The sequence below is a fragment of the Neofelis nebulosa genome, chromosome 3 (genome assembly GCF_028018385.1).
Source record: "Neofelis nebulosa isolate mNeoNeb1 chromosome 3, mNeoNeb1.pri, whole genome shotgun sequence".
Classification (NCBI taxonomy): Eukaryota; Metazoa; Chordata; class Mammalia; order Carnivora; family Felidae; genus Neofelis; species Neofelis nebulosa.
The window spans coordinates 133,656,696-133,682,190 of record NC_080784.1 but is presented as its reverse complement, the minus strand read 5'-3'; the positions used below and the strand labels follow the sequence as shown (position 1 = coordinate 133,682,190).

The window sequence follows — 25,495 nt, the reverse complement described above, 5'->3', positions numbered from 1 at the left end:
CTGCAAGATCATGACCTGAGCCAAAGTTGGATGCCCAACTGACTGAGCCACCCAGGTGCCCCTGAAGTTCTTTTTTAAAAAAAAAATTAAAGAGACAGAGAGAGGAGCAGAGAGAGAGGGAGAGAGAGAATCCCAAGCAGGCTCTGCACTGTCAGCAGAGAGCCCAATGCAGGGCTCAAACTCACAAACCGTGAGATCATGAGCTGAAATCAAGAGTTGGACGCTCAAGCGACTGAGCCACCCAGGTGCCCCTAAATCTGAAGTTCTTATAAACAGAAGTCTAAGGAAGGCAGAAAGACTGAAGAATAGAGCAGCAAGAGGTCTAGACAGAATGGCTCTAAGGATGTCATTTCCTGTGAGTAAACTTTTCCTTTGCCTTCTCATGCTGAGGAAAGATGTAAGAATACAAAATATAAAAATTCATATAATTTATCAGTATAGCCTAAATAAGAAGCTTAATATTTTAATTAACACTGATAGAATTAAACCCAGAATCTATACTAGTCTCATACTAAGTAAAAAATATGACTAGCTCAGAAACCAAGAACTTAATATTGAATACCTAAAGAACTATATGATACACATTAGTTAAGTTTATAATCATTCTTCAGTATAAAATAATTATACTAGTGGTCTGGTTTAGTGTTTTCTAGCTAGGGGTATATCTCTTATGTGACACATTTTTCCCTCAAATTTTTTGTTGTAGTAAAACACACATAAAATCTATTATCTTAACCATTTCTTAGTGTACAATTCAGTGGCACTGAGTATATTCACATTGTTGTGAATTCATTCCATTCATCGCCAGAAACTTTTTATCTTGTAAAACTGAAGCTCTGTACCTATTAAACAGTAACTCCTGATTCTCCCCATCCTCCCAGCCCCTGGCAACCACCATTCTTTGTGTCTCTATGAATCTGATTACATTAGGTACTTCATGTAAGTGGAATCATACAGATGTCTTTTTGTGACTAACTTATTTCACTTAGCAAAAATGTCCTCAAGGTTCATCTGTGTTGTGCATGTATCAGAAGTTCCTTCTTTTTTTAAAGGTTGAATAAGACTCCACCATGTGTATACACTGAGTTTTGTTTATCCATTTATCCACTGAGGGACACTTGGATTGCTACTGCCTTTTTGGCTATTACAAATAATGTTGCCATGAACATGGGTGTACAAATATTTCTTTGGGACCCTGTGGCCTGCTTTCAATTTCTCTTCATCTTTGACCACACTTGTTATTTTCTTTTCTTCATAGCAGTCATCCTAATAGGTCTGAGGTGATATTAGAGTTTTGATTTGCATTTCCCTGATGGTTAGTGATGTTCAGCATCTTTTTGTGTGCTTATTTGTTATTTGTATAACCTCTTTGGAGAAATTTCTATTCAAGTTCTTCGCTCATTTTAAAAATCATTTTGTTGTTGTTGATTTTTTGGAATTCTCCATATATTCTGGATATTAATCCCTTATGAGATAAATGATTTGCAAATATTTCCCCCATTCTCCTTTTAATTTCTGTTGGGAGTGTCTTTGTTGTTGTTGTTTGATGCACCAGATTTAAAAACTTTCATGAAGTCCAATTTGTCTACCCTTTCGTTTCTTTCCTGTGCTTTTGGTGTCATATCTAAGGAATCACTGCCAAATTCAGGACTGGGTAGCTTTTGCCTGATGTTTTCTTCTGAGAGTACTTACAGATTTAGCTCTTACATTTAGACATTTGATCCATTTTGAGTTAATTCTTGTATATGAGATATTAGGTGAGCGGCCAACTCCATGCTTTTGCATGTGGATATCCAGTTTTCTCAGCACTAATTACTGAAAAGACTATCCCATGACACATTGAAAATATGGACACCCACCACTGCTCGAAGGTCAGAATCTTGGCTAGTGAGATGCCAGCATCTTTAAAGAGCTCTACATACTTTGTATCATAATGATGGTATTGTCAAAAAACAGAAAATAATAAGTGTTAGGAAAAACATGGAGAAATGGGACTTGTGCACTATTAGTGGAAATGCACTTAGAAATGGTTAAGATGTCAAATTCTATGCTATGTGTATTTTGCCACAATTAAAAAAATTAAAATGATTAAAATGATACAGTTAATGTTATTTATATTTACCCTCCCCCTGCAAAAGAACTGTACAGGCAGAGATAATATGCTTCCTCAGTTTAGAAACACCGAGTTAAAAAGGACAATGGAAACAAATATTTTTAATATATACTTATTTGTGTTCAAAGATACCCAAATGTCTAGTTGACCTTATTATCTGGGAAAAATCAAGTAGTTAATCAAATAAACAGCCTGCTTGTTTGCTGTATTTGGTAGTCAACAACAAATAGAATGACTGATACATTACTTCTTTAAACTATCCCATCTAAAAATGAGAATTTTTCCCTCAAAATGGTAATTTAGAAAACATACAATATGCTTGAGAAGAAAAATAAACTATTAAAATATAATAAAGTATGACCAAAAAGTCATAAATCTACAATTCCAGCACAAGTTGTTTGAAAGGTAATCCGCAAAGAGCTATTTAAAAACTTTTCTACATAGCAGGACAGGAGTGGCATGATACAGTTTTCAGATCCCATCTAATGTCAGGTAATGTTTTTGTTTTGTTTGTTTGTTTGTTTTTTTTTTTATTTATTTATTTTTGGGACAGAGAGAGACAGAGCATGAACGGGGGAGGGGCAGAGAGAGAGGGAGACACAGAATCGGAAACAGGCTCCAGGCTCCGAGCCGTCAGCCCAGAGCCTGACGCGGGGCTCGAACTCACGGACCGCGAGATCGTGACCTGGCTGAAGTCGGACGCTTAACCGACTGCGCCACCCAGGCGCCCCTGTTTGTTTTGTTTTAATTTTTAAAATTTGTTTATTTTTTGAGAAAGAGAGAAAAAGAGAGAGAGAGCATGTGCACAAGCGGGGTAGGGGCAGAGAGGAAAGACAGAATCCACACCATCAGTACAGAGCCCGACACAGGGCTCAAATCTGCAAACTGTGAGACCATGACCTGAGCCGAGATCAAGTGTCGGACACTCAATTGACTGTACCACCCAGGCGCCCCTGTCGGGTTATGTTTTAATCTGAATTTACCCAAAACTAAATATTTCTTCAATGTAAACTCTACAGTTAAAAGATTTTCATAAATTAATGATCCCTAGTTTCAAGGAATGAAAATACTAAAATACTCAAGAATAAGTCTGTATTCCAAATAGGTAACTTAGAAATAAATCTATTTGCTATTCCTAATTCAGGAAAATTAAAAAAACATGTGAATACTGAAATTGACCCTAAGCAATTCCAAACCTGCTAAAATAGGAATTTAACTTCAATTTGCACCTTGAGTATTAAAACTTGGGCTGACATTGATAAAGACTGTCAATTTCAGAGTTTCAATGGAGCACAAAATGAGAAAGAAAAAGCAGAGGAAGATTAGTGCAGTTGCTAAGAGGCAGATGTTAGGTGAGCAAGGAGCCACCATTCAGAGGTCAGGTGACCAGTGAAAGACTGGTTACAGGTATGTAGCCCCTGAAGCACATTTAGGATTTTGATAAAGTACGGGCAGAGATGCGCTTTGTATACTGGCTGTATGTATCATCTACGTATACAAACTATATATATATAATCCAGGAATTTGTAAAGAAGGAATTCAAGAGTAGAAGTCAGATGGAATGGGATAGGATGGGATGGGATGGGATCAGGACAAGATCTGAACCTGGCCATAAGGAATGTGAAGATAGTATAGGTGAGGTGGGAGTGGACAGAGATGAGGAGGAATGGAGAGTAGAGATGAAAAGCCTTAATCCCAGTGAAAATAAACACAGAAATCAAAATCTGAGTTTGTGGATACTGAAGACCCAGACAAATAAAACTAGAACTAGCAACAGATTCTAGCCAGATCTGACTGGATGACAGGGAAAAGAATTCAGACAATAACAGGCTGGATGTGGCACACAACACCTACGGCAAGTTGCTAATCTGAGCAATCGAGGTAGGGGCACCTTTCTGGGAGTCTAGCCGAGACTATGAGAGGCCAGGGTATAGACATCCTTGCCAGGAATGTTCTTCACCTGAAGTCTGCAGGTTCTTGTTTATTTTGTAGCAATCTTGCTAAGGGTTTGGCATAACCTATTCTTCCCTTTCATTTCCTTAATCACTTCAACAGGGTGGGTGATCTCTAATGAGCATCTGGGGAACAATGACACCTACTGTTTGAGCTACTGTATCTGCAGTAATCCTGCCCATGAAATGGCAGCAAGTCAGATTTGTAGCCACTCTTTCTTTCCTTTGCAAAAAAATAAATAAATAAAAAAATAAATAAAATAAAATAAAATAAAATAAAAATAAAAAAAATAAATAAACAAACAAATTAAATTAAGTAAAGTAAAATAGGACGAATGGTTCTGGTGGGTTAGGTTAGGTGTTGAAGAAGTGCTGAAATTTCAGAAGACAAAGTTCTTGTCTGAGAAGATATTTAATCTAGAATGAGATTATATGAGTGCATGTCTATTTATAACAGTCCTACCTTACAAGAGAAAAAGCTGAGGATAAATGAAATGTATGGTAGACTAACATATGGTTCAGCCATGAGTGTTTACAATAGAGAACTGTAATCACAGAAACTGAAATTCTACAAGATGAAAAATGGAGCAAGGTCATGACTGAAATGGCCTCTCTGGTTCCCAGTTCCTGCATCCCACCTTCCTTCTTCCCCCAGCCACAGAAAGGTCCTAGAACCTCCATGAGTGGACTGCATGTCCTCTGCATGCTCTCCAGCTCTATCTATCCTCTGCCTCAGATACAGATTCTGTCTGCATTATACATAACATACCGGGTCTCCACTCCAATAGCTGGATGTTTGTCTGATATCCTGCACCTGAATTTCTTTATGGATCATCTATTTTCCTTCCTCTGAAACTGGAGCCCTGCATTGCCTTTATCTTCTGTTTTGATCCAGTCTTCCTAAAACTGCCCACTCCCAGACTTACAGCCACTGAGTTTTGCCATTCTACCTCATGCTGGACCTTACAGAATAAACCACCAACTGGATCTCCTGCCACTGACCCGCTATTTCATTCCCGTCCCTCTGGCTGGCTGCCTGTGGCTGGATTTACTTCTGCTGAGTACCCATCTCAGCTGATGTGCTCATCTCTTGTTTGGACCTTTCTTCTCTGTCTCTACCCCCCTCCCCCCCCAAACAACAACAACAACAACAACAACCAGTTAACAATGTCAAAATATAATATACAGCACACAATATTCAACATTCCTAGTCAGGGAAGATATCATTTTGCAACTACCAGTCACTTTTTACTTTTCAAAGGCACAGTAAATATAATTTTGGGATTTTAAAGAGCCAATTTAGTTTTTCATCATGGTGACAAATCATTATGAAATTCCTAAGTCTTACAGTTAACTCCCCTTTCTGAGCACTGTAGGAATGAAATCTTAATAAAGTAGGAGGGAAAGGGAGACAAAGAAGCTACAGAAGTTTTAATATATTTAAAACATTTAAGCATTCATTTGTTCTTACTAAAGGTAGTGTCAAAAAAGTGCACTAATTTATAAATTAAATTAGCAGTGGACATGTTATGTTTCTAGTTCAAAAATCTGGAAGAGCTGTAATCATAGTTAACAATCATGTTTTCTGTCTTCCACTTGAATTCTGTATGCTAGAGTAACCCAAGAAAAGTTAATCTCAAACCAGCCATGCAAATAATTTGAAAACAAAACCAAAAAAACTCCCTCTAAACAGGTTCATGTGTTACTAATAGATTCTCCCTACTTCATGTCAAGTAGATAATAAAAAAAGTTAAATTAACTTGTATGAACCTAGTTCTTAAATAATTTCTAAGACTATAATATAATGTTATTCAGAAAAATAAACTACATTTGAGATTGTAATTTCAGGCCAAATAATAATTATTATTTCATTTGTGGTACAGCTCCACTTCGTTAAATTTTCAAAAGAGCGTCTGCTCGTAACTTCCTTCTTCTGCAACTTTAGCTCTCCTGTAATGTGGGCTAGCATGCACATTCATTCTTTTTTCCTACTTCTATAATATTTTAGTTTTTATGACATTTAACATTGAAAGGTCAAATAGCCTCAACCAAGAGTTGTGGTAAATACATTTTCTTTACATTCTTTTACTTTCATTTTGCAAGTATAGAATTTCTTTTTTAAGACTAAATAGTCTAAATAATTTTTAAAAATTATCATGCTAGAAGACACAGTTATGTCTCTTTAAGGACTTAAGACTTATAATTTCCATCTGCTTTTTAAAATGGTTAAAAAAAATAAAATTCAATACTATGTAAAACATAGATTGATGTTGCCCAGAGGAATAAAAATAAGACATTCTGAGAACAGTTCTCATTAGTTGGCATGATCTAGTGCTTTGTCTTTTGTATTGTGTAAAATTTAATTTCCATTAATATATGATAATCATTTGTTTGATATTACTGTGCATATTTACATAATGAATACCAGAGTGACCACGTACTGGGCAACAACTTCCTCATGTGTTTAAGGTAATTGTATAGTTGAGGTAGCCTATGAAGTAGAATATGCTGATTTGATTGGCAGGAAACCAGAGTGAATCAAACGGACCACCATGTTGTCTCAAACTAAAACCTCAAATGTTCTCTCTTTTGCCACAAAGTGATTATGCAATATGCTTCAAGTTGCTGAAGGACAAAACAGTACTAAAAAGCAATCACTTGGCTAAGACTGAAGTCCTATGACACATTTCTGAACTATTGTTGGTTGAATTAAAGTCTAAATCTAACTCTGGGGCAATTACAACAAATCAGATTAAAAAATAAACTCTTTATCACACATCCTGACATTTCTTTTAAAAAAGTAGATTTCACAACTGAGGAAAGAGTTAACATCTACTTTGAATTCTGTATATTTACCTGTTGTAATAGCTGTTATTCTGCCTCTATAAGCTTTAGCAAATAGCCCTAAATTCCATCAACTCACTGAATACTTACTTTCACACTTAACATAGCCGAAGACTTTTTTCAGCCAATGAGCCTTGTGCTCACACCCCTCCCCCATCTGCATATATGTATAGAATAGAAATTTTTAAGACACAGGTAACGGCCTAATCATCAGGAGGTTTCTGAAATTAAAATGATTACCTTGGCATTTCTGGATTTAAAACAAAATATCTTAATCTTTTCAGCTCTGTTAATTTAAGATTTCTTAAACCAAAGAGAAGAAAAACACAGCATGAACAATATGATGAAGAGTTCTAATAAGCTTAGTTTGGCCATAGTGTAGAACATTCTATTGAAAAGCATTAAAATGGGCAAATAAACTCAAAGGAATCTCACCCCTCCTCCATTCCCTGTAACAGAACAACAAAAATAAAATAAATACCTCAAATAGAAAGGTGACATAGGTCTTTCATCCTCCTGCGAACTAAAAGGAAAATAAATTCTGAATTAATTTCTGTTAATATTTTAACATGTCAATTTTACTAAAATTCTGTTCTGCCTGTCAGAAATTTTATTTTGACACATTAGAGCTAATCTCACAAAGGAGCAAGGTTAATAAAACATACTCTACCTTGGACCTAGCCAAGGTCAATTACTTCTTCATGGGAGACCATCAAGAGAGGTTTCTTTCAAGATTAGCCTAAGGCAAAAGTAATTCACATCACACTTTCAAGAGGAAGCTTTTTACTACCTTATTTCTACAAGCCCAATCCAAGTTCTATATATTATACATAAACTCTTAAAATGATTGCATACATACTCAATTACCTCAATAAAGTTAATTATAGCTCATTACCACAATGATGAAAGTAAGAAGCAGCCAACAAAATATCCCTGTTAAATGTGAGCCACTTCAGGAATGATGCCCTAGCAATGAGAGGCACATCAGTAAACAACACTCTTGAACTTTGTTTTTGACAGTTACTTTAAGTATTAATGAGTATGGATAACACGTAAGGACATAGATGAAATTATAGAAATAGTTGACATTATTCAAACAACATAGAAGCAATATAAAACTTAATGCAAAGGTATTTTAAAAAATGTAAAATATATACAATAGTTTTCCCTTTAATATGTGTTTTTCTTCTGATAAATGACTTCAAGGCAAAGAATGAGTCAGTCTCTCTCCCTTAGTGTCTGCTGGAGTGATCTTTGAACCTTTTTGATTATGCATTCATGAAATCTGCTTTTAAGCAGCCACTCCCCTCAATATGTGACTAAGTATCTACCTCTATTAATTATGTGCATGAATTAAACAGATAAAAGTAGAAATAGAAACTGTTAAAATTAAAAAGAAGCTCTAAAATTTTCTCCTGTACTCCTATGGCTAATCTTATACACCACATGGGGTGCACACCACCTTAGGGGAAGCAACTAGGTAATCTCAGCTTTCCCTATCAGCTTATTTTTTATTTTCTTAAGCAACATTGATGAAAAAAGTTTGCTTCAGTTGGTAATATATTGGCAAAATCTTATGACAAAGTTATACTATAAAACACATACACACAAACACAGCTGTCCTCCAAAGGTCTTAACATTTTAGTTGAAAGACAGCACACAAACTAAGACATACTATTTCTCATTCTTTCATGATTTTGGTTTCCAATTTCATTACAGCTTAGCTGTTCTAATGTTTATGTTGCCAAAGATTTTAATGTTTGTGATCACTTGTGCCAATTCTTTCTAAGTGAAGGGTAAGTGATGCATCAGCTTTATTATGGACTCTAATGTGGGTGGATTGAGGGCAAAGCTTATAGAGTCAGGCTGGGCAGCTGAAGAGTTAGAGGTAACATGTGGGAAATGTCCAGGTGTCTTGGGAAAGAAGCCACCTGGAGCTGTGCTATTACAAGAGGGGACTACTTGAAGCCAAACTGATACAAGGAGCTTACATATTAGCTTCAAAATATTCCTTGAAAGCACTTAACAAATTACAAAAAATGCTGGAATTGGGTTGTTCCCAAATCAAGGATTCATGATCAAGAAGTACTAATTATGAGCAACACTATGCAAAAAGGCTGCAACTAAAAATCCGTAACGGTTTTGTTATAGGAAAATTGCCTCTGTGTGTTATAAAATGGGCACCGTACTAAGTATTTTTTTGCTCAGAACAGATCCTGAACTCTAACATGTAACAAAATTGAATGAAAATTAACAAGGGTACGTTAGTGAAGATTTAATTAGCAATATGGTTGGTTTCCTTAGAATTTAGATGATTTAGATGGTGCAGAGTTCTAAACACAGCTGTTCACATGTTTTGGCTAATGTTTATTTTGTGTGTGTGCTAAATTTCTTCGTAGCAGAGGCAATCAAATCAATCCTTTCTGCCTTCACATTTTTTTTCTGACATATTTATTCATTAACCAGGTTCCACCAGGTGCTCTAACATTAATTATCTCACATAAATTCTCCCCCAAACCCTCCCTGGCACTTGCCTCTCAACCTGAGGAAAGTGGGCTCCGAGTGGGCAACATAACATATGCGGGTCACACAGCTAGTGATGTGTAAATTACTATATTACATGTTAGTCCATTTTCGTTGTTTACCATCTTCCCTTCAGTTTTAACCTATCAGAATACGGTGGGATGAATAGGCGAAGAAAATTGATGTGACAGCCAGTCTGCATTCCAGCAGCCCTCAGCAAGATCTTGTGGACTTTATATCCCATCATAAAGATTCTAGTGACTCTACACCAGACTTAGTCGGTCCACAATGCATGACGACTGATAGCATGTATAAAGTGATTATTTTATTGAAGTGTACTCTGGCAGTATAAGAATATCTCCTGATAGAAACACAAGTTTTTAATCATAAGCAAATATTTGTCAGGCTGCATCAGCCTGAAAACAAAGTAAAGTTGTCCATGAAAGACAAAATGAGAAACTCTTAATTTGGATATGTCCCTAAAGTTTAATTTTGCACGTTCCAAAAAAGAAAATGTAAAACTACTGAAATTTAAATAAAATAAAACAGGCTTAGTATTAGATTTCTTCAGTCAGCAGTGGTCAACAGGGCAGAAATCCACACACAGTACTCAAGGACAACAATATCATTCAAAACGAAAATGAAAATAAATCAATTTTGATAGTTAATTAGCATATTTCTCTTTTCCTTTTCATAAAAGTACCTTTTCCTTGGGTTTAGTAATGTAATCTTGACAAAGGTATAGATTCTAAAACAACTGAAGCACTGATTTCAAATTAAGTCAATTAATTCTAAAAATCAATTTAATGCACTGATTTCAAGGCAATTTTAAGCAAAAATGGCTAAGGAGAATTCTTCCAAACATAACTGAGAAAACAAACTTTTCCATACAATTTACATATCAGAACATAAGACATTTGAAAAAAAAATCACCATTTCTACATTGGTACAAAATGGCTATTTTGTTATTGTTACAGTCCCCAAATGTCTACTTATAGAGGTTATTTATGCCTGTTTCTGGATTTATGTCAATCTTAGGCATGTCTGATGGTATTAAACGAGTCATAGTTTTTGGCCTAAATTTTATTTTATTTTTTTAATGTTTTATTTTTGAGGCGGGGGGGCGGGGGGAAGGACTAGGGCAGACAGAGAGGGAGATGCAGAATCTGAAGCAGGCCCCAGGCTCTGAGCTGTCAGCACAGATCCCAACGTGGGGCTCAAACTCACAAACTGTGAGATCATGACCTGAGCCAAAGTCGGACACTTAACTGACTGGGCCACCCAGGCGACCCTTGGCCTAAATTTTAAATTGAGAATTATTTGACTCATTTTTAATTTTTTAAAAATAAGAACAAGTACCACAAATGAAAAAGGGAGTGTGTGCCATAAAAGTAAACCAATGACAAATTCTAACAAATTGGAATTCATTCAGTTTCCTCCTTGGTTACTAACATAAACTCCAGGTTTTAATTATTTCCTGTTTGCTAACCCTGAGTAATGGCCAAGTTTAAGCAGCCAATTAGTTTCCCTTTGTTTTCTCTTTAAAATTCAAACATACATTGAGAGATTTGGGCAGCCACCTCATGTATGCCAGGCAATCAGGTGCCTGGTGTCCTCAGACACATGGTGATCTATTCTCTCAAAACAACTGTCTCTGGGAAGAACACTGATCAAACAGACCCAAGTAACAGTCCAAATCTAGGAAGCTACAACTGTGAAGGGCAATAACAGATATTATGTTTTTAGTGGGTCCTAATCGAACTTACTTATATGGCTCAACACTAGTAAATGCACATAAATGAATGAGAGCTAGACTTACATTACAGTTTCTTCACGAGCTGCGCTAATTTCTAATGTGAGGTCAATGAATACAATACCTATCAATTTAATTACATGGAAAGCTAACAGATATCACAAAATGTATGGCATTTTCTATGTCTGAGAAAAAACCAACGCTTTTGGGAGAATCCCGAGGGTGGTATTCAAAATGGAACTTCCTCTGCTGGATCAAACCACTGTTCCAATCAATTACCTTTTGAGTTATCTCAATAAATGCTCCAACTAGCCCAACTGTCTAACTGGTTGTCTGGCTACCAAAAAAATGAACATCACCTGCATATTTAGCTACACACTTTAACTAAATTTTCGAGTGATTTGATCTAAAAGAAATAGTTCGCAAGTGTTCCCTGAGTACTGAGGAGTATGAAAAACAGGTAAATGCTAAGGATTAAGTTCCATTCATTGAAGAATCTAGGAAAACCATCAAACAACAAAACAGACAAATGACAAAGCAACAAAACAAACAAAAACAACAAAACAGAGCAAAAGGGAGAGACCAAGTGAGGGAGTAATAAAAGATACAATTAAAAGTATTAAGTAAACATTTTTTCTGGAATTCAGGTTTTTCCCTCATGTTGCAGCAGAATGTGCTAAGTTTTCTTAGACGAATTTTATTAGAGAATGATGAGGTGAGTGAAGTTAGATTTTTTTTCCTTCCTTCCTCTGCAAAACCTAAAGTGTCACACTTGAGCATTTTCAATTTGTCCCCAGTGCCAGGCATTAACCATGTACTACTCCAAGTGGAGAGTGATGTAACAGCTGGTGTTGTCCTCAGATTTTTGGTTTGGCCTCATTCAGGAATATGGAAAAAAAGCCACAACAATCTCTCTGTTCTTTTTGGGAAACAAATGTAGATGTTTTCAGATTGGTTCGTAGGTAAGTGTTTGCAGCTGTAATTTTGGGGGGATATTTTTGTAGATGTACGTATATACTTCTTTGTAAGTTTTGTAAGTATTATAAACCCAAACAGTTTTGGTTAGTTTTATTATTTGCATTTTGTGATTAAGAACACAACACGTGGCCAGTAGAATTAAAAACAAATTATTGAAGTTCAAGAGCAAATTGATTTTCCTGACCAAAGGGTAAATGCAAAGAGCTGAAGCTGTTAATATTCATAGGATAACAGGAATTTCTGGCCAACACAAAGAGGTATTATTTTGGAGGCAAAATAAACAGACAAAACAAAAAGACACCCAAAAATTTAGAAAGTTTTTTCTCAATTAGAAAAGAAAACATTCTTACCATTTTCTTGATCGCCTAGTGGAAATTTGAAATATACTGTTTAGGGGTTGAATTGTGTCCCTTCAGAAAGATATGTGGAAGCACTAACCCCAGTACCTCAGCATGTGACCTTATTTGGAAACAGAGTCTTTACAGAGGTGATGGAGTTAAAATGAAATCATTAGGGCACCTGAGTGACTCAGTTGGTTGAACGTCCAAGTTGGGCTCAGGTCACGATTTCAGTTTGTGAGTTTGAACCCTGCATCGGGCTTGCTGCTGTCAGTGCAGATCCCACTTTGGATCCTCTGTCCCCCTTTCTCTCTGCCCCTCCTCTGCTTATGCTCTCTCTCTCTCAAAAAAGACAAGAGAAAAAGAAATCATTTGAGGGGGCCCTAATTCAGTATAACTGGAGTCCTGGTACAAAGGGGAAATTTGGACACAAAGACAGACATGCACCGGGAGAATGCCATATGAAGATGAAACTGTATCTGCCATTAAGCCAAGGAAGTCCTAGAAGCCAGGAGACAGGCCTGGAACAGATCCGTCTCCAGATCCTTCAGTGAGCGCATGGCTTTGCCAACATTGATTTGGAACTTCTGGCCTCCTGAACAGTGAGGCAATAAATTTCTCTCATTTCAAGCCTCCCTGTTAGTGGTACTTTGCTATAGAAGCCCTAGGAAACTAATAAATCTACTAAATGTTTTTTCCCTAAATTCAGAAGTAAGAACCTGCCTAACCAAAGTGTCTTCATCTTACAAAAAGTTTGTGTCTCAAAATTCCTTTGTAGACACGCTCAGACTAGAATTTATTTCCAACACTGAAATGGGGATTTGATTTCCAGGCCTGTACTAACCTCTCATTCAAATGAACTATCTTCATTAAGTAGTCCAGAGACAATATTTAAAAGAAACCTCTGGTTATGATCCAGTTAGAAACACATTTTACGTCATTATACATACACACAAAATGGACACACATTTTATGAAATTTCCTTACTTTTGATATTTCCATTGTGTTACATTTTACTTACGTAAAATTATATAAAATACTAGTCACAACCTGCTAAATTCATTTTATGACCACCAATAAGTCATGACTCACAGTTGAAAAATAGTGTTCTAATAATTACACTTCTCCCTTGCTTGATATATACAATGATACTCAATGAATGTTGTTGAATTAAGATCTATGTTCCCACAGGAGAGAAAGAAAACACTCGTTCTTTCTCTGCTCCATTGCCACAACCAGCACTGGGCCAAAGAAGTACAGATTTTGTCCAGTCTAGATGGCAGAGAGGCACAGAGAGGAAGTGGTCCCAGATAAACCCAGCAGTGGGCATGAGAACATAGTTCTAGAAAGCCTTGGGTACTTCCAAGTCTCTTTTAAATATTCTTTTCCTTGTTGAACCACAGGATGGTGTCAAGAGTGAGACTCAGGGACACGTGATCTCTTTGGATTCCTCCTGATTTCATGACGATGGCATTCTTTATCAACCCACATTCTTTTAGATTCAAAAAACATACTTGGAGGGAACTAAGGAACATGTCATTTTTTTTTCAGTTCCATATCCCCAACTACTTCTATCTCTGGATGCCTTTCTAATGAATATAATTCAGAGATTTGAGGGGAGTGAGGGTGTGCACACATCGGGGAAGAGCTTCTCATCAGGGAGAGGGAGGGTTCCTTTCTCTACTTCTATCGTGTCCCTTCTGACAGTCAGAATGTCAGAAGTGAAGATAGCTACCTGCTGACTGACCGACATGCCAAGATGCTCACCCTGCACTTCATAGGGGATTTTGCCCAGAGAAATGTTTTGAAGTCACAGAAAGGAATTCCTTTTATAATACTGTAGTCATGTTAACAACCAACTGCTCTCCTTAAAGAAGTTTATCCCTCAAACTCACAACTGGTCAATCCCCAAATTGTGCTGATTCTACCTAAAGAAAAAAAGACAAGTCTCTTGAACTTGATCTTTCCATTACCACTGCCTTCGTCTTTCCCAGGGTCAGTACAGTTTCCCTGCCATTCACACCAGTGTATCCTTCATATTCCAGCAGGTTCATCCTCCTAATTTAAAAGCCTCTCCCACTTCCCAATTGCCTTGAAGTAAAATCCAAATGTCTAAACCTGGCACTGAAGGTCCCTCCCAATCTAGGTCCATCCAACATACCACTGTAGACCAGTCACTACACTTTTGTAACTCCTCCTGTTTGTACGTGCTGTTCCCTCTGCCTTAAATGTTTCTTCCACCTCTCTCAGCCTGGGTAAATATTTCGTCTTTCAGCTCAAGTGTCATCTAATCTGGAAAGTCATCTCCAGCACCCTGGAGAGGGAGCCGCCTCTTTCTGCAGGCTCCGATACACTGTTCATAGCTATAAACGAGCAGCACAACACCAGAATTCATGAGTTCCGGGGCGCCTGGGTGGCTCAGTTGGTTGAGGGTCCAACTTCAGCTCAGGTCACGATCTCGCGGTCCGTGAGTTTGAGCCCCGCGTCGGGCTCTGGGCTAATGGCTCAGAGCCTGGAGCCTGCTTCCAATTCTGTGTCTCCCTCTCTCTCTCTGCCCCTCCCCCATTCATGCTCTGTCTCTCTCTGTCTCAAAAATAAATAAACATTAAAAAAAAATTAAAAAAAAAAAGAATTCATGAGTTCAGATGCTTGCCTCACCTCCTGGATTCGTCTTTATCTCTGTACCACTACCAGCATCTAGCAAGGTACCTAGAACACTCCAGTGCTCAGTATATGGCTGAGTAAAATCAGCATCACCAAGACTTTGCTGAGTGCTAACACTACCAGTTTGATGTAATATTTTGAAAACATACACTGTTTAAATAGTAATAATTCATTTATTATTTGTAAAATGAATTGGGCTGGCTAGAAGCATTTTCAGACATGAGCATGTAGATTATTTTAAGTGCTCTTGTTCTCTTCTATTCAAAGCTTAATGAAATCACAACTATGCCACAGGCTTTCTCTCCCATCCCGAGACACATGAAATTATTTTCTTTCCTTCCACTGCACAATGAGGTGGGAGTTCTGCCACTATGCCAGCAATGTAAATGCCGTACTTTCTGTGGTGTTGAGTGAGCCCAGAAAAGGATATGTTCAGGCAAGGTAATACGGCCTTGCCACACACTGTATCTGTTTGTTCTGGCTTGAGAGCAGGAAAAGAAAATTATTTCACTTCACTGCAGACCCAAAGGTTGTTTGGGGCTTAAAAATTTTTTTGGTTTAGTCACCAAACTATTTTCAAGGCAGTTGGAAGCTTTCACTTGTCTCTGAGAGCCTTGTTCAGAAAAGTGAGGTTTATCACGGATTGCCTTGGGGAGGCAATAATTGAGAATGCTAAAACAGTAACTTTACAGGGGAGTTGATATGAGTTGATGAGAAAATACTTTTAGAACGTTAATAAGTAAGTTAAAATATTTTCTGATCTTTAGTTCAACAAAGTAAAAGAATATGAGGATACCTGCAGAACAGAGGAAGGAAATAGCAAATAATTTTTACTAACTCTTAAAAATAATTACCATTATAACATTATTGATGGTTTGTTGATATAGTTTTTATTTAAAAGATCTTAACTTCCCAAACTGTTGAGTCTGAATGTGGGTTTCTTGAGGGAGACAAAAATATGCAGAAAGCAATGCAAATTATCCTGTCATCTTCCTTCCTCTGCCAGAGGAGGGTTTTACACAGTAAACGAAGTCACTGACTTGTTTCTACTCTATCATGATTCTTACATTGGTTTTTAGGATGATGAGGAACTTGCCAATGTATGAAGGCTTGATGTCTACCTTCCCTTCAGCTTTGTGATCTTCCATAACTACATGCAAGAGCTCGTTCAGCATGTTCTGAGTGGCTATTATGCGTCAGAACCTATAATAGGTGCTGCAGATACACAGGCTAATAGGATATGGTCCAAATCCTCACAGAATTTATAGACCAGGGAGAAACAGAAACCCGACAGTTGATAATGATTAGGAAGAAAGGATACATGGCTACCATGTATTGAGGGCTTTACCTCAATAAGTCAAGGCTTTGGGCTAAGAGCTTCACATCCATTTTCTCATTTGATCCTCAAAGACACACTTGGAGAGAGGTATCACTAACTGGATTTTTTTCAGATCAGAGAAACAAGTCTTCAAGAGGGTAATTCACCAGCTGGAGGCCACGGAGCCAGGCAGGGCTGAGATTAAAGTCCGCGTCTGTGGAAGCCAGGGCACCAGACCTTACGCTCAAGCACTATGCAGTCTGTTAGATTAGGGTCATGGAGGCATTATTAGGAGAAAGGTCACAAACAGGAGAACTCTTCCACAAGGGAAGAGAGTGTGCAAAGGAAGGAGGCAGCATGGAGCAAGTGCAGCTCTCCAGACGCAGCAGGTGCATCTAGGCAGGGGCACCCGGGACAGGCAGGCGTTGGAGTTTTTGCTAAGTCAAGGAACTGAAAGTGAAGGAGTCATTTATAAAAATACTACACGGTGTATCAATGGTCCACTCTGGCTGGCTGTCAGTTTGTAATCTTGATTTCAGGGGCTATTTTAATCTAGACAGTGAAGTTATAGTTCTTTCCATGATCATTTTGCTGACAGCAAAATACTCATGTATCATACTAAGCTCTTTCTAAGCCCTTAACTTTTTCTGGCCGTTTTTATTCCCTTCAATATGATCTGAGTAAAGCAGTTCAGTTATTTGCTTTTATTGATTTTTATTCTTACAGTTGATGAGAAGATACATGATTTCCTGACCACAACCTTAAAGGTTTTATCAAATGTATCCTGTGTCTCTCCTCTCCCCCACTGCCCAGTATTTTTATTTCTTTACCTAGGTATCTTAATTTTGAAAGTCAACTTGCTGGGCTTCCTAATATTTTGTGGGTTTGTTTTTTTTTTACCATTCATCTCCCCACTATTTCCCATTAACATGCCATTCTTATGTGAGAATTAAAATTAGTTTCCACATGTGGCTCTGTGACAACCTGCCCAAGTGTTATAATGTAGTGTCCAGAAGAGGCAAATGTTTAGAGACAGAAAGTAGATTAGTGATTGCCTAGAGTAGGGATGGGGGTTAAAGGGATATTGAGGGTTGTTTTAGTCAGTTTGGGCTGTTCTAACAAGATACCATAGATTGGATGGCTTAATAGAAACACTTACTTCTCACAGTTCCAGTGATTGGAAGTCTAAGATCAGGATGCTAGCAAGATCAGGTTCTGGTGAGAGCTCTCCCTGGCTTGCCGGCTGCCACCTTCCTGCTATATCCACCTATGGTGGGGGTGGGGGTTGGGGAAGAGTGAGCACTCTAGACCCCTTATCTCCTTATAAGGACACCAATCCTATCATGGGAGCACCACCTCCATGGCCTCATCCAAACCTAATTACCTCTCAAAGGGTCCCGTCTCCAAATATCATCACACTGGGGATTAGAGCTTCAACATGTGAATTTTGGGGGAACACATTTAGCTCACGATGGGGATTGACAGCTGAAATGTACAGGGTTTCTTTTGGGTGATGAAGATATTCTAAAATTGCTTGTAGTGGGGTGCCTGGGTGGCTCAGTCGGTTAAGCATCTGACTTCAGCTCAGGTCACGATCTCACGGTCCGTGAGTTCGAGCCCTGCGTCGGGCTCTGGGCTGATGGCTCAGAGCCTGGAGCCTGCTTCTGATTCTGTGTCTCCCTCTCTCTCTCCTTGCCCCTCCCCTGTTCATGCTCTGTCTCTGTCTGTCTCAAAAATAAATAAACGTTAAAAAAAAAATTAAAAAAAAATTGCTTGTAGTGATGGTTGTACAATCTTGTGAATGTACTAAAAAATCAGTGAATTATATACTTTATATAGGTGAATTACATGGTTATGTGAATTATATCTCAATAAAGCTTTTTATTTTTTTATTTTTTTTTTTAATTTTTTTTAAATTTTTTTTTTCAACGTTTTTTATTTATTTTTGGGACAGAGAGAGACAGAGCATGAACGGGGAAGGGGCAGAGAGAGAGGGAGATACAGAATCGGAAACAGGCTCCAGGCTCCGAGCCATCAGCCCAGAGCCTGACGCGGGGCTCGAACTCACGGACCGCGAGATCGTGACCTGGCTGAAGTCGGACGCTTAACCGACTGCGCCACCCAGGCGCCCCTCAATAAAGCTTTTTAAAAAAAGTTATTTCCAGTTCTTTTCAAAGAATAAATAGTCCTTTTAAGAGGTTTTATACAGTACAAACTATTTCTTGGCAATTCATTCTGATCATCACATAAATATATAAGGGTCATAGGAAAAAACAGGGCAGAAGGTTTTGAGAGTTTCAAGAGATTTGATTCCAGAGTATTTGTAATGACACTTCCTGCAAACCATTCTTTAAGCCACTTTTCAATATTCATCCAATGAAATGGAATGCAATGCTAGAGCCTCACCTTACCTGTGTTAAGAAGTCTTGCATTCAAAAAATTGAAAGGTACTGAAGAATAAAAGAAAAAAAAAACAAGAGAAAAGCAATATACTACTATTCTTCATGTCTGAGTAGTTTTGTCATTTAGGAAGAACTATCATATTCTTTAACTCTAAAATTGCCCCCATACGTAAGTATATGAATCATTATCATCCCATTTTATAGATGAGGAAGATGACCTGATCAAATTCACATGGCTAGCTAGCTGTCAGTCTCTGCACATGTTTATTTGATAGCAAGTTTACTACCTTTCTGCTGCTTTCCCCACTGCTTTGCACTGACTACTCAACACCTCTAATTCTTCCATGGTTTAGACAGGTGATCTCTGTAAAATTTTAAAACATCCCCATCTTAGTTCATAATATCCTCTTAATTTGGAGTAATTAGCAAATATTTAGACTCAGAGACACTGTAACCATCCAATGAGAGAACTCACAGAGGTCTTAATTATTCTCAGTGACTTCTTGTTACTACCAAGTATAGACTAGATCAGTGATGAAATCTAAGTTTGGATACACAAACCCATAAGGGTTAGCTTGGGTTTGAAGTGAGGCATCTTTTAACTCCCTCTTAGACTGTGTCTATGGAGGGATTAGGGGACAAGCACAGAGTGCTATCCAAGTATCAACAAGCTAGAAAGAATATTGGCTTATAGATAAGGTAACTGGTGGTGTCACCACCACAAGCAGTAGAGGGCTCTCTAACATTACACACAAGACGCACAAGCAGGACTACCATTAGCTGGTGTGTTTTCTGGTTAACTCCTGCATCATCCCCATATTACCCATGTTTTCTTGTTTGCAAAAGGTTATTCTAACTACCAATGCTTGGTCAGACCAGATGAATTCTGCTGATAAGACGTTTCAGTGAAATTTTCCCATGCTGGGCCACTACTAACCTGTTAATGAACCCTGGGGCCATGCAAATTCTTAAAAAGGCCATTGCAATTTGGAATTGCAAGGTATTTCACCATCATAAAATAAGTAATCAGTAACAGACACTGAATACCATAATCTGAGAGACGGAGTAATGAACAAGAGAATCATGTAAACTTTCTTAATCTCAGTTTCCCACTTTGGTAAATAAACCAGGGAAACAAGAGGATGCTAACACATGAAAGCAGGTACATTAGTTTAGATTAATCATCAGTTCCTGACTTCATCTTCCATCATCATTCTTTGAGGATATAAACTGACTTAGTGGTTATTGGAAAGTTAATCGAGCAAATCAAAATACTGTTGTGAAAGTTGAGAGTTTTTTCATAGACATAAGACTCAGGGTTAAGATTTGTTTCTTAGCCTGTCAAAATCTTTCTATACATAAAATAGAGATCCTACCTAAAGATCCACAATATGTAAGGAAAAAAGTCCAATAGGATATAAATCATACAAAGAGCCTGAGGTATAAGTAAAGCCTGGAATCTGATAAAACATACTATCTCATTAGTGACAGAAGGTAAATTTAGTCACCTGAGAAAACAAAACTCTATGCAAGGCTCAAGATCAAGAGTCATATGCTGTACCAACTGAGCCAGTGAGGCACCTCAAGAAAACTTATTTCATTTCTTAACTTAATATGGTTTCCCAACTTACCTCAGATATGATTTTACTTCTTTTGGGGAACTTTGTCAAATGGCAAGAATATCTATACAGTGCTATAGAGTGTACTGAGTTTTATCATTCAGTATAAGTAGTACATATAGATATTTTAGTATCTTCAAAAATAATGGAGACAGTCTTAATGACTCAATAGATATGTAGTAAGATCCCATCTTTGATCCATTTGAAGTGAATTGTAAGAACTGAGTCCTTCACTTTATAGAGGGTCATATTTTAAACATTTAACCTCTGCAGTTTTTTTCTAAAGGTCATGAGTTCTTCTAAACAGTCAACTCCATCTTTTAAGGTCTATAAATTACATTAATAAACAGATAGCAAAATACATTAAAGGGAACCAAAGTATTTATTTCATTCTTAGCTTTCAACCTCATCTGTTATTCTCATCTCAGTTACAGATTAGCAGTAACAAATTTATCTTCTACATACTTTCACAACACGCTAAGAAAGGCTAAAAAGTCATTCATGGAAATTGTAAGCTAAGGAGACATTAGGGTAAAAACACACCCTCTAATAAGATCATATGCTTATATGAGGTTAAATAAAACAAAGTAATGTTATCCATGTAGGCACATCTCTATTATTATGCTAATCACACTGTCTATTACTGAACTCATCACATGTATTGTAATTGTCTGGTACTGAGACTGCATCCTCACTAGCATGTGGCCTCTTTGAAGCAGAGCTTGTGTCTTGATTACTTTAGTATCCCTGGTAGTACCAAGTGTTTAATATATTCAACAACATTGTAAGTATGCTTTAACAGGTAACACTAACACCTAGTAATTGAAAGCATCGATTATGAAAAAAAAATACTTCACGTAAGGTCATGATATTAAAGATGTTATTTGGGGGCGTTGAGTAGTAAAGTGTTAGATTCATATATATACATATATATATATATGTGTGTATATATATATATATATATACATATATATACACATACATACCTGCTGTCAATGGCTTTACACAAGTATAATCATTAACTAGAGTTTAGATGTGTGTTTCTCTTAGTGTTTGGATCATTTGTGCCAGATTTGCTTTCAGGAAGCTTGCCAAAATGTATTTACTTTCCCTGTCACACCCAGATTCAGATTCAGTAACTCTAGGGAAAGAGGGCAGCAGGAATAAGCTGTTTTAAAAACTTAGTTCCTCATGTAATTCTCATGCATCTGAAGTATGAGAATCATTGGCCATTCTGCTCAATACAAATAGGAAGCACAAATTTTTTTAACTGGTATCTTGAGCTATTCTTTTATTCATCTACTTTTAATTCAGTTCTAGCCCCTTACTGCTCTTAAACAGAACTGAGCAAAGCATTCATGCCATCAGTCAGCACACATACCACAAGGCTCTGCAACCTTCCTGCTTCAGGCAGCGTTAATAGTGGGGTCGGTTGGCAACAGTCAATCAGAGGCTCAGAGGAATCCCTAGCCTAAGATACTGAACTGGATTTGGAAGAAGCAATTATGCATAGGAACAGGAAAGTTTTCTGCATACATGCTTAAATTCACATGAGATCCTTAATGAAGAGAACTACACAAACCTGCTCCTTGCCTTCAGGAGGTTTATAATCAAAGGCAGGCATAGGCTGGAAGTGAAGACTGCAGGGTAATCAATCAAATTAAATTCTCAGAGCCAGGGAGCAATGAATACACCAATCAGCATTCCTGAATGCAAATTCAAATTATTCCTCTTACATAGGCTTACTAATATGGACTAATAATGCAAAATAATTCTGGAGGAAATCATGCTAATTCTATTTTAGCTTTCATTAACTCCCTCAGCAATGTTTTGCCAGTATAAAGATCTATTTTCTTAACAGTTAATATATCATCAAGCAGCTTAATACAGAGTTCAGTAATAGCCAAAATTCTTATCTAGAATATGACTGCTTAAGACCTTTAAGATTGATGTCATTATAAGAAAAACAAGTCCCCAACTTTGAAGTTGGGAAGCAAATCAAGACTCCAAAAAGTGTACATTAGATTCAGTCTGTTGCAAGCTTTAAGCATGTGGCCCTTTCCACTGGGTCAATATAGAAAAATTTCAGACCTATCCATAAACCACTTTCTGCTCCCTTGGGTTATTAATTTTTAGAAGAGGAATTCTTGGGACACCCCATCAAGTTCCCATTTCAGTGTGCTCGTCATTACAGTGAAAGAAAAACAACCACACTGGTCTATGTCACAGTGTACATCTGCAGGGAACACCCTGCAAATAACCACCGAATTTTTGTAAACCTCATTTTCATTGTTAAAACATGGACATTCAGTAAAATATTGGTGGCATGGTTTTTAAAATTGAAATTCACTTTTTCCCAGATATTTTCAGTCTTATAAACTATTTACTATTTGATATTTGAGATCATTTTCACTAATAAAACCCTTTAGAATTTTCTGAAAGGAAGCACTTACATGGAATCAAATGATAATGCATGTAAAGTTGAAATATAATCATATGGTTGGAAAAAGTAAATTTAAAAATCATAAAACGTGACCTTGGGCAACTTTGAGACTTCCTCTGTGCCTCAGTTTTCCTACTGTGAAACTGAAGGACTGAATTCCAGTCATCACAGAATGACTTCCAGTTTTAACATTCTAGAATACATTATTCACTTATTCATTCACCAGCAGTGTTCTTTTTAACAAGCCTCTTTGTTTAAATTTACCTTTCTTTGCTTTGGTATAATTCCTCCACCCCACCCTCTGCAATCCATACTACAATCATTAACGAACAAAATAGAGCTGTGTGCTCAGTCATTCTTACATAGCAGTTCTTAGAAAGGTGTTATATATATATATATATATATATATATATATATATATATATATATAAATACATCTATCTAGAATTATTTATGGGGAAATTCTTCCTTAACATTTATGTCCGTGTATTACAATGTACTTATTGACAGAAAACCCTTGCTTAGATCTGGACTCCAGGAGAGATCCTAACATGCATTTTTAAAAGGTCTTTAGCGTATCACCATCCTCTTTAAAATGAGCTGAGAGCTTGCCACAGCTTCCCAACATTGCTAAGAAGCTGACTCAGTTGTATTATAAACCTGTTCAATACATTCTTTAGTTTCTGTTTTCCTTCAGATGTCAAAGATATTTTCTTACATTTATTCTCTTTCAAGGAAGGAAATAATTGGACACAACAATCAAGTGAGAAAGATAAGAAATTGGGCATAAATGTCAGTAAAAGCAGCAGTACAATATTCAAATTCTTCTGGTCTCAGGGAAGGACATCATGTACGACAGGCTCCACACGTTTGCAGCATACAACTAAAAGATGCCAAGTATTGGCAAAGTTACATGGTTTCGTACCACTCAGAAAATACAGAAGAGAATAAAACAAAACAAAAAGGAAAGAACACTACCTTTGGAGAGGCATGATTTCACAGGCCATTCTTGTATATAAATTTGCCAGGGACCCTCACAACTGTCTCTTCCACGCCAATTGGGTCCGCCTATACAGGAAACGTCTTCTCACAGTGGCTAAGCTGGGCTTGGGGGTGAGGCTGCACCTCACAGCTGGAGAAGCGACTTGCTCTGCAGTTAGCCAGTGTGCTGCTGCTCCCAGCCTCCAAACTTCTTCAAGCAATGCTATTTTATTGGCCGCCTCTCTACATTTACACTGCAGTCCACTTTGACCTTTTGTTCCAGGGACGCAGCTGAACCATCCAGCCAATCAGAGGAGCAGCTGTTGTAGTGCTTAAAGGCGCTGCTTCTTTTGCTCCTGCTGCTCCTCCCTCCTCCTGCTTCTCAGTGGGCTTGCCTAATTCTGGTAACTCGAAACTTTCCTCTTAGCAAATCCACAGAGGAGCTTGTCAGTCTGGGGAGAGCAACCAATAACTACAGCAAGAGCAAAGAGTCCCCCTTACTTCAGTGTTACGGAGACTGCCAAGGAGGAAATCCATTTGTCAAGGGAAGACACTGCCCTATGAAACTAAAGGTTTCTGTGACAGAAGGCAAGAGCTAAGCTCCATCCTGTCTCTTCCTTAAAAAAAAAATCCAAACAAATCACTGGCATTGGAAGGCATGATTCTTCTAGGAGGAAGGCATGCTTCTAGACCCTTGCCCTACCCACATTTATTTCCTGCTGTGTGTTTACACTGCGGTGGTTACCAGTCACTGGTGACATCACCCAAGGCACGTAGCTCACACTTCTGGGGAGAATACATGTCCTAAGACTGTTCAACTTCTCAGGGGATCAAAGGGTCTACTCCCACGGAAGTTATTTCAACTTATTATCTCTTCATTTTATCTGTATAAAATTGAATGTGTTTATTTGTATAATCATTTTCCTCTAAGAACATCAACAGTATGTTTTGACTGGTTGCTTATTTATGTATTTATCTAGAGATCTATTTATCTATCTAGCTATTTATTTTTTTTTTTTTTACAACTAACACCAAATCAATTTTCCATAAGGTCTGCTAACTGCCTGTTAATTATCCAGTCTTCCCTTGCAATTTCTGCTTCAGTATGGAATACTAAAGTGTTGTTCTGGGGAACGTAATTATTAATCCATAGATTTCATACACTGCAGGAACAAGAGAAGTACATTTTTAAAAGATTTCTTTCAGGGGGCCTGGGTGGCTCAGTCAGTTAAGCATCTGACTTCAGCTCAGGTCATGATCTCAGAGTTTTGTGGGTTCGAGCCCCATGTTGGGCTCTGTGATGATGGTTTGGAGCCTGGAGCCTGCTTCAGATTCTGTGTCTCCCTCTCTCTCTGCCCCTCCCCTGCTCTCTTTCTCTCAAATAAACATTAAAAAGTTTTTTTTAAAGATGTCTTTCATATCACGAGAGCTTACAAGGAGTTATAAGAAAGCTCAGGGCATCGCTTTTAGAAGAAGAAAGGGCAGAGGGACAGAGTCCATGGTATTGAGAAACAGTGGGGTCTTAAAGGTCCAAATAGGTATCTTCCTCCTCTGTAGTTTTTCCTAT

At 37.6% G+C, this 25,495-nt stretch overlaps 1 protein-coding gene across 9 annotated transcripts in view; it reads right to left on the bottom strand.

Moving 5' to 3' along the window:
* FAM13A (family with sequence similarity 13 member A) overlaps positions 1–25,495 on the bottom strand; it is a 374,625-nt gene that overhangs the window by 97,827 nt on the left and 251,303 nt on the right. For 7 of the 9 annotated variants that reach the window (XM_058721927.1, XM_058721926.1, XM_058721925.1 and 4 more), the window contains one exon: positions 7,391–7,432. In XM_058721927.1, the coding sequence (XP_058577910.1) occupies positions 7,391–7,432 (42 nt within the window). Of the gene's footprint in view, positions 1–7,390; positions 7,433–23,925; positions 24,331–25,495 lie in introns of those variants that run through there. The other 2 variants (XM_058721929.1, XM_058721928.1) reach the window with 2 other exon arrangements.